Source organism: Gallinula chloropus (genome assembly GCF_964237585.1).
Source record: "Gallinula chloropus genome assembly, chromosome: 4".
Taxonomy (NCBI): Eukaryota; Metazoa; Chordata; class Aves; order Gruiformes; family Rallidae; genus Gallinula; species Gallinula chloropus.
The window spans coordinates 16,655,627-16,665,627 of record NC_140088.1 but is presented as its reverse complement, the minus strand read 5'-3'; the positions used below and the strand labels follow the sequence as shown (position 1 = coordinate 16,665,627).

General features: G+C 46.1%; 1 protein-coding gene across 1 annotated transcript; it reads left to right on the top strand.

Moving 5' to 3' along the window:
* The first annotated feature begins 837 nt into the window (after positions 1 to 837).
* On the top strand, positions 838 to 10,001 carry ERH (ERH mRNA splicing and mitosis factor). Its single transcript, XM_084262885.1, has 4 exons — positions 838 to 901; positions 4,611 to 4,698; positions 5,718 to 5,838; positions 8,253 to 10,001. Exons 1-4 carry the CDS (start codon positions 899 to 901, stop codon positions 8,353 to 8,355), a joined length of 315 nt encoding a protein of 104 aa, XP_084119011.1. The 5' UTR covers positions 838 to 898; the 3' UTR covers positions 8,356 to 10,001.

The following is a 10,001-nucleotide window of genomic DNA, read 5'->3' as shown; positions in this document are numbered from 1 at the left end:
GCTTTCTGTCCGGTCCCTTAAAGTGAAATTCAACAGCAACTTTTCCACCTCGCCCCGCACGCCTTAACCCGTGCAGACTCCGAGCTCCCAGGAGAGGCTTTCAGCCATGTCTGTCCTGCCCGGGGGCTCCGGACGGCTCGGCACGCAGCGGCGGCCCCTCCGGGCCCGGCGTACGGCAGCCGCTCTCTCTGGGGCCGCCAGACACCGCTGGGCGGGGCGGGGGCAGGGATCCCCGGCGCGGCCGGGAAGGGAGAGGGAGCGGCCCAGCCTTGGGGCAGGCCCGGCCCTCACCTGAGGCAGCGGGACCTTCGCCTGCGCCCCGCTGCCCCCGGGGGGGAGGCGGGGAAGGAAAGCAGCGGGTGCCGAGACGGCTCCTCGCGGCCTGACGCGGGCCGCGTCCGCGGGCCGAGGGCGCGGGGGACCCGCGGGGCCGATGCGTGCCTGCTCTCACCCACCCACCCCCACCGTTGCCTCAGAGGCCAAGTGGAAGCTCCGCGGCGCGGCGCTTCCCCTTCCGGGACAGGGCCCTGCTTCCCTCCCTCCCGCTGACCCACGCGGTTCCCAACTTCGAGATGGCGGGCGAGGCCGCCCAACCCCCACGGCGCAAGCCTCGGCGGGAAGGAGCGGCTCCCTCATCAAAGATGGCCGCGCGCCCCAGCTCCCGCCCACCCTGGCGCCGCCGGCCGCTCCCGGCGTCCCCAGCGCCCCGCCGTGTGGCACCGCGCGCCCGGGCGCCGGCCCTGGGCCTGCGCGCGCGCGTGCGCGGGCGGCACTCTGGCGCCACCGCCTCTATGGTCGGGCGCCGTTAGAGCAGCGTTTCCGGCGGGCGCGGGGGGTTGTGGGGGGAAGCTCGTCGCGCGCCTGTTCTCCGCGGCGGTGCTGAGGAGCGGCAGCCGTGATGGTGAGCGGCGCGGGCGGCGGGCTCGGCCCCCTGCCGCCTAGCGCCCCCCGCCTCTGCCGGGGGCGGAGGGCCCCGGGGAGCGGCGCCGGGCCGCTCCCCCTTCTCGCTGAGGGCGCGAGGTGGTCGCCGCACCGCGGGCGGGAAGGCGCGGCGGGGAAGGCCATGGCCGCCGCTGCGGGCCAGGGTGGGCGGCAGCACGTGCTGCCCGCAGCGGCGGCCTCGCCGAGTGCCGCCTCGGCGCACGGGCTGTTCCCGGGGAGGGCGGGGGGAAGCCTGTGGGCCCGGGCGCGGAGCAGGCTCGCCCGGGAAACTTGAGCCCCTTTTTCAGGGCGCCGCTGGAAGCGCAGCGCTTCCTCGCGGGCGCAGGCGTCGCGGCCCCGGTAATGGCTGGTGCGCGCTGCTGGAAGCTGCCTTGGCCCGAGCCGCTCTCCCCGCGCCTCCCCGGCCCTGGGGGAGGGACAGGCGGTAGGTTGAGCTGGTGGGCTGCCCGGATGGCAGGCACAAAGGCCTGCCGCTCGTTACGAACTTGAGTACGCAGGAGCAAGTTTCTGCCGGGTGGCGGAAGGGCGAGTGCTGCGGGGTTCGCGGCGGAACTCCGCGTCTGCCCGGCCCTTGCTCAAAAGCAGTCAGCTCCGGGCAGGATGAGCAGCTGCCAGCCCCTGTCGCCTGAAGTGAAAGACTGCATTGAAACCGGGGGGGGTTTGCCTAGTAGAAGTAGCTGAAAGCCGTTTAGGTGTATGCAGTGTGCGCCTTGTATTTATAATGGGCCACTCCGGTTTGCATCACTGCACATCTTATGATGCCTGTTTGTTTTCTTTTGTTAATTGGGTTTTTTACTTTACTGTTGAGTAGACTGTACAACTGACAGAAGTCTGGTTTTGGCAGGTGCTGCCTTGCGCCTGAGCCCTGGTGGTTTGGCTGTCGGTGCTGCCTTAACCGTTCTTACAGGGTCTTGTCTTAAGTAAATGTGGCGCTTTCTAAAGCGCTCTTAGAAGTTCAAAGTTGGTGTAATATAAACCATGTGATATCTTGCTCAGTGCCTTGCTTAACAGTAGCAAGTACAACTTTATTTTTAAATAAAAAGCAAGAAAACCTAATAGATGCATTAGAATATTAAGAATCTGTGTGGGGCGCTTCCAGACAACCTGGTACTAATGCATGAAGGTTTATAGATCTCTTCTGGTTTTGGCTTTCTTAAGATTTATACCTGTAGGAAAATGTAATGGCTATTAATCACACTGTTGGGGTATTTTTGTCTGGTCAGCTAAGCATATATTCAGTAGGGCAGGTAATAGTTGGAGAGGATTTCTTTCTCAGCCTTCTGAACTTGCTACTTTTTGCATTTCTGTGGTACAAAAGGAGGCACAATTTTATCAAACCAGGCAATTTATTTTTTCTCTTGAGGTAAAATAATAAGAAACATTTGAGATGTAATGCATTAATTCTACAATTCTACAGATGGTACTGAGGGCATTAGTTTTAATGGTTCTGAGCCAGTATCTGGGATGAGTGGTTGAAGCAATTAAAATTATTTAAACTCAGAAGCCCAAACAATTTCTACCTTAAAGTTCAAAAAGAGTTGGCTGGCCTATCTGGTTCACTGGGGGGGGGGGGTGGTTTAATATATAATCTGATTATTGGGATCATTTCAGAATATATACATCCTTGTAACACTCCAGGAATGGGACAGCCTGGGTACTTATAGTCCAGAAAGTTTAAAATGATTCCCCAGCAAGATTCCTGGAGACTGAATAAAGAATTTGCTGAAATTTGATACAGTTCTGTAACTCCAGGTCAGTTTGGTCTTATCTGTGCTCTCTTAGGTTTTGTCAAATAGACCAAACGTTTTTAATACTGAGTTTAGTTGAAAGAGACATATTTGTGTGTGTATACGTGTTTATATGTATACACACACACACACTATTGGATACCACAGATGTAGTTTGCAAGACATTCTGATGCTGAAGTAGCACAGCTTTTTTAAAACACACTGACTGATGCACCTCATCCTTAGTCAAATGCTGCCAGGAAGTCAGAGTTGCAACCCCTGGAACCAAGCTTTGTCACCAGTGCCCAGCAAGTGAAAATGCTGGTGCTGCAAAGTGTACGTTGTTATAAAGTTTGGCAGCATCATTTGGGCTCCGTAGTCAGACTGTGCCTGTTCAAGCACAGTGCACTTGGGAACAGCCAGATAATACCACACACCCCACCTTGGGGAATTTCTTTAAAATCTAGTGTTTTCTAGAGTACAAGTAAGTGTACTTCAATGGTGTAGGCTCCCTTGTATGTTTTTTGTTACAGTGTGTAGTTCTGAGTTCACCTCTTCTTCCATTTCTGATTGGGAAAAGTCTTGCTGCTGCTGGTTCTCTGTGTAACTTTTCCTGGGCTTCTCTGCACCACCTCCTACAGTGTTACTTGAGACAGTTTTTACAGGCCTGAAAACTATATTCCAAGCATGGGAACACTATCAGTCATGGTACAAAAATTTACACTCTTTCCTTACGTGCTCCTTGTAAATTCTAGAAATTGCCATTCTTTCTTTTTTTGTCACTGCATTTGAACACTGAACTGGTGTCTTCAGTAAGATGTCTGAAGTGTGGGTCAGGATTTTTCTATACCAGCAGCTGATAAATTTAAGCCTGGTAATACGTTTTGGTGTTTGTTTCCAGTGTGTGTTGCTCTGCGGTTGCCCCTGTGAATGTTACATGTTCTGTGCTCGCCTCGTATGGCGTTGAAGATGTTGGAGCCAATTAGCCACACTGGAAATGGCATTTTGCAGCGTGCTTGCAAACTCTCTGTGCTGTGGCACCTGTTAGTTAGATCACAGATTCTGTACACTTCAAAGATCTTCCTGCTGCTTTTCTCAAATTACTTGCTGTACCCAAGTGAAAAAATATTACAGAAATAATGCAAGCCACAAGCTGTACAGTCACCTCAGTCTTCCCTGCAGAAGAGCAAGCTTACAGGCTCTGACGTTTGGAACAGCTCTGTGCCATAACTGCAGGCTCACCAAAGCACAGAACAGCAGCGAAATCCTGAATATTAAGTGCAGATTTGTCGTATAATTTGTGTTCCCTTGAAGCTGAATGATTAACTCAAAATAGCTATTAGAGGTAAAATCTTTAAGGTGAGATTGACAGTGAAGTTAAGCTGGATTCCCTCCTTGCTCTTTAATTGGGGTATTTGAAACCACACTAACAGCTTGCATTTGGCATTAGATAAGTACACGCACTAATGGCATAGCTTTTATGCATTGACTTTGTTGCTTTTGTTCTGTTCAAACAGAAGCTGCTATTTCTGTGGGGTTTTTTCCAATGCAGTAGCTGCTTTGCTGCTGATTTTACGCTTTTTAAACATAGAATCATAGGGGTTGGAAGGGACCTCGAGAGATCATCGGGTCCAACCCCCCTGCCAAAGCAGCTCCCTAGCTCATAATAGAATCATAGAATCATAGGGGTTGGAAGGGACCTTGAGAAATCCTTACATATGTAAGGATTGATAGGCCTGATTGGAAACAAACATTATTAACACAACTTACTTGAACAGTAAGTACTTTTTGGGAAATGTCTGTGTCCTTGGATTGCTGGTTCTGTGTTTTAATATTACCCAGCTTTTTAGTGCTTTGTTCAGATAAATAACTTGATTCAAACAGAAAAGTCATTCCAGTTTCGCAGGTAACCTGTTTTCTTTGTTTTGGTTTGTTTTTCAGTCTCACACAATTCTACTTGTCCAGCCTACCAAGAGGCCAGAAGGCAGAACATACGCTGATTATGAATCAGTGAATGAGTGCATGGAAGGTGGGTGCAAACACAGCAGACAAAATCTCTTGCTAAACCACCCCCCCCCCCTTTTTTTTAACATATTCTCAAACTTAGCAAGAAATTAATGATTTTCATAGTGAATGTCTCTTCTGACTTAAGTAGACTGAGCCACGTTCACCTTGTGAAATTAGGTGGCATTCTTGGTGGGGCCATGCAGCAGTCTTGCCTGAATGCATTTCATTGCAGCATCAGAGCCTAATCCTCGCTGATTTTTGTGCTAGCCCTGTAAAGGAAAGATTGCTACTGGAAATAATACACAAAATACAGTGCACCATGCATGCAGTGGATACAGGATCTGCAGCCTTGTGGCATGCATGCCAGAGAAAAAATCCTACGTGAATGTGAGACACACAGTGAGCTTGAAAAGACGAAATAGTACGGCTGGGTGATTTAAACGTGGAAACTGACTTAACATTAATAGTTCTCGTTCCCAGAAGTTTTGTGGAGCAAGCAAAAGCATGGTGAAGACCATGTAAAGCATCTGTGCTCGCGTTAGTAGTATGTTCTTCTCAAATGTATCAGAATTGTTTATAGGCTATCTTAAATAAAACTGATCTCAGTTCATCTACAGGCTTGTGCTGTCATTCTTACCTCAGCAGCCCTTTGACTCTCTTGTTGCTCTTCTTAGGTGCCTGTATAATAGGAATATATGTTGCAATCACTGTCCTAAAATTATTAGAAGGAATTTCAACTTTCCCTTAGAGCTTACTGCATGGAAAGTTCCATCACTGACAACTAAAATCTTTTTGTCTCTGTTATGATAATGCTTCACTCCATGCATTTTACCTGATTTCTTAGTATTGCATTTCAATGCAAATAGCTAGAACAAAAGCATTTAAAGGGCAAAATCTAAGAAGCTTATGGTATCTGCTTTCATGGTAGCCACCTCTCAACTCTCCTGATATCTGTGGTTCAGTATCTGAGGAAGGTTCAACAAATAGAGTTGGTTGGGGTTTTCTTTTAATGATTGCATTGTTAATCTTATTTCTCTGTAGGAGTCTGTAAAATGTATGAAGAGCATCTGAAGAGAATGAATCCCAACAGTCCATCCATTACATATGATATCAGCCAGTTGTTCGACTTCATTGATGACTTGGCAGACCTCAGCTGTCTTGTGTAAGTGCAGTTGTACATTTCCATTTTGGTGACAGAGAAGTCAGGAGTCTTCCATGTAAACTCTTATGTGTTTTAAATGAAATCAGGAAAAGTTCTGGGGGTTTTGGAGTAACTTACCAATAAGGCAGCAGTGTTGCAGCTGGCATGCCATGTTGCCCACTCCAATTACCTGCATCAAATAAAGTATTTCTAAAGAAAGCTTAGAAACAGATGGTTCAGCTTGGATTTTAGTCACATTGAAGTTCCCCATATTTCAAATACTGAAGTCCAGCAGTTCAACAGCTGCATATTAATGCTAGAATCTGTTTGAATTGAGGCTGTAACTGCCTTTCTGCAGCTGGTCTGATTCTTAGGGAGGCACAATGATTACAGAATTTTATTCACCTGAGAACTGTACTAGTGGTACGGTAGAAGTCTGTAGAAGTGCATTGCAGCCAGCTGCTTATTTTGATCAAGGTACAGCAAGATGGAAGTTTCTGTAAATCCTAATGAAGGGATTGGGGAGCAGAGCAGTCCTCTGGGAAGCCCTAGCTAACTGTTTGAGTAGTTCTGGTAACTACATTTCCAGTTACCATCTGTGTGTTGAAGTTGTGGGCGAGCAAAGGTGGTCTTGTGTGCTTTCCAGTCTCACTATTCAGAACTAAATCACTTAGTCCAGATCATGAGTATTTTCTTTGCCATAAATTTCAAGGTAATGGTTTCATATGAGTGTTACCAACTTTGCAGAAATTCTGTAGGAATAAGAATACAAATCTCACACTCGACAGACACAGTATTTGGCTTTCTAAGCTCAAAATTCCAGAAACTTTTCAAGCTGGTGAGTATGTGGTGTGGATACTCCTGCACTGGAATCCCACTGCACGTGCTTGAGCAGCTGCACAGTGAAGAACCTTTGCCAGTTAATTCCTGTTTAAAATAAAACCCATTTTTTAACAAAATGGAGCATCAGGTTGCTTCCCTTTACATTCTGATGTACAGACAGGATCTGTGTTACTGATGGGGACTTTCTGCAAATGCCATTTACCAAAGTTTTCAGTAGAGTAAGTAACATGGCTTTACAATTTCTGCAGTTGCCTTGTTTGTAGGCATTATGCCACTTCTGATTTTTGGGTGTCCCCATGCTGGGCTGACAGTTTGAAAGACACACCTTGTTTTAGTTTATGTAACAGACTGAAGCTGGCCATGCTTGAAGAGGTAGTTACTGTTTTCTAGGACAGTTTTGTGCTTTTCTTAATTGCATTTGAAAACTCTGTCCCCTGCCAAATTCTACTTCAGCTGACAGTTTCCCACCAGATGGCACACACAGCCCGTAGTGTACCAGACATATCTTGTGTTCTCCTGGATTCCTATAGTACTCCCTTTCTGGTCTTGTCAGTGTAACATCATGGGTGGACTGGGGCAGGGGCAGAAATTAGCAACCCTTCCATTTATTACACTGCGCTGGAACTACTGTTACCTATGGCCTTATCAATATATACTGAAACTCAGTCCTGTGGCCCTGAACCAGCCATGCTGGGTTTTAAATAACAAGGCTGTCTTAGGTTTTTCCCTTTAGGTAAGAACTCTGGATATAGTTAACTCTGGATTTTTGCTTAGCTTTTTACCAGTGACTGTTTTGCCCTTTAGCTACTAAGAGGGAAAGGAGGGTATGAATCTACACATACCATTTCACACACCCTGTTTTTATGTTTTGGTCTAATTCTGCTCCAAATCAACAGTGTCTTGAGTAACTGAGTTCTCTGGCCCTAGCAAAAAAGTGTTAGTTGGACTACTTTTATCAACTATACTTGAGTAGTGAAGAAAATGCATCTGTGGGTTCTTGTTTTTCAGTTTCTTTTTTGTGAAGAGTTCTTGCTTGTTACATGTAAGCTTGCTGTCACTGCCAACTGGCAAGAATCTTTTCTTATCCATCACTGAGTATACCTTTGCTCCTGGAAAATTGTGCTTTTCTTAAGCACAAAAAGAAGTGGAACACTAAACTTAAATGAAGTAAAAACTTGGGTGAGAACTTGAGTAGTGTTAAAGAAGAGTTTGGCTCATTAACACAGATTAGATTCTGTCACAGAAACTGTTTCCTGGTGAAACTGTTCTTCATTCTCCAGAATATTAAGGTGCTCCATTTGTTGTCTGTAATGATATTAATGAATTAAAATACAGACCACAGTGTGATGCAATCACTGAGTAGTCCTTGGAGCAGGTAGCTTTATTTTGGATTCTTACTGATTTGTTGGGTAACTGGTATTAGGGAGCAGGATAAATGAGAGTGGCAGTTCCCATCTACTCCCGATACTGCTTGCATTCTGCTATGCATCTTTCTGCCTCATACTTAAAGACGCTTAATTGTCTGTGAAGCTCTTCTGGTAGAGGTACTGCACAGCAGACTGATACTGCATTCATTCTTTTTCTCTTTCTAGTTACCGTGCTGATACTCAGACATACCAGCCATACAATAAAGACTGGATAAAGGAGAAGATCTACGTCCTCCTTCGCAGGCAGGCCCAGCAAGCAAGCAAATAATGGGGACACCATCATCACAAGGGTTTGGGGGAGGGCTTGGACAGCAGGTGTGTACAGAGTGTAGTAGTGAACGTTTGTATTATAGTCATCCTGTTGCCATCTTGTTAAGCTCTTTAGCCAGGACTGAATGTATTGTTAGAGATACAAGGATTTGCCTTTTTTCAGTGTAAATGGAGAAGAAAGTGCAACATCTTCAGCAGCGTTTTAATTTGTCTTTTTTTTTTCCTCTGGTTAGCTAATGGTCCTACCTTGTTTGACCCCCTGGGGCTGTTCACATTGTACTTCGCCACATTCACTGTATGTGCCCTTCTGTGGGGTTTCCAACATTTAGTTATGTCCTTGAGACTGTCTTAATGGGGAATAAAAACCTATCCTTTAGTTAAACCTGAAGTGCTGAATTCTTTGGCTTTTGCCAGACAACAAATGGACTCTTGCCTGTTTGACAAAGAACAGGGCTTGAAGGGTTATGTGGACTTGAACCAACACCTGTTTGCTGTATTACAGAGTGGCTCAAATTCTGACCTACCGAGTTAACTTCTCTGGTCTAGTCTTCCCTGGGGATCTTGTGGAAACACAGCAACCCTCTGGCACTCTAAACTTGATGTTTCTACCAGGCATGTATATTTGGGTACATTTGTCTGCTCTAGAGTAGGTGACAGGTAAGAGCGGGCTGAATATGTCACATCATCACAGACCCCGTGAATTAGTCTATTTCCAACCTTCCCCTGAGGAGTGAATAGGCAAAGCAAATAGTTTTGATGGCAGTCTGCCCCAAACTGCATTTTCCCTTTACAGAGGGCTTAACTGCTTGCACGTGCTGGAAAACTATCTGCCCCTGGGTATCCTGAACACTGATGTCTCTCATTTTGCTCTACTTCAGAAGTTTGGGTTGGACGACACTGGGCCAAAAATACAGTGGGTAGAAAAGCAAGTACTTTGTGCCTTTGGGTTAGCCTAGAGCTTGTCTACTATAGGTGCAGGTCTGAGTCTTGGTCTGTACGGATATATTCAACCAGGAGCAGTTCCAGAATTAACAGAGAAGTGAAATTCTCTCCAGTGCACTTAACTTCCTGATGCACATCAGTGGTTTCTGATGGACCTGAGAGCAAATGGATTGGCTTAAAAGCATTTAAAAGGATATGTCAAATTGACTGTAGTAAAGCTTTAATGAAAATAGCTTCACTTAAGTGATAAGTAATAGCTCCTGAAGACTTGGAATCGAATTACTGAGGAGATGGAAATTCTTAGAAAGGTATTGGGAAGGGGTGTTAAACTTTTTTTCCCAACATGAATACAAAGTGCAGATGGGACCTACTGGCTGGGCAATTGTGCTGACCAGGAATCGATCCAATCTGTTAACATCAAAGCATTCTTCCTTTGTCATAAATAGTCATTTTCAAAACATAGTATGTCTATTAATCCACTTAAGGTTACTTAATCTCTGAACACTTCTGTAGGAAGCTTTATATTCAAATGCAGCTTGACACAGTAAGTAAAATTAATGAAATATGCTGTTGACCCATATAAGAAGATCCAGGTTTCATATAAGCAATGTTATATTTAATCAGCCAGCATGTAAAATAACATCCATCCTAACATGTTTGAAGTTTATCACTGGCAAATGTTTACAGGGCTTTTGATAAAAA

Excerpts from the sequence above, each read along its gene's own strand:
- ERH (XM_084262885.1), top strand. Across the intron at positions 4,699-5,717 it reads AGTGAATGAGTGCATGGAAG|GAGTCTGTAAAATGTATGAA; the intron begins GTGGGTGCAAAC and ends ATTTCTCTGTAG. Across the intron at positions 5,839-8,252 it reads GCAGACCTCAGCTGTCTTGT|TTACCGTGCTGATACTCAGA; the intron begins GTAAGTGCAGTT and ends TTCTCTTTCTAG.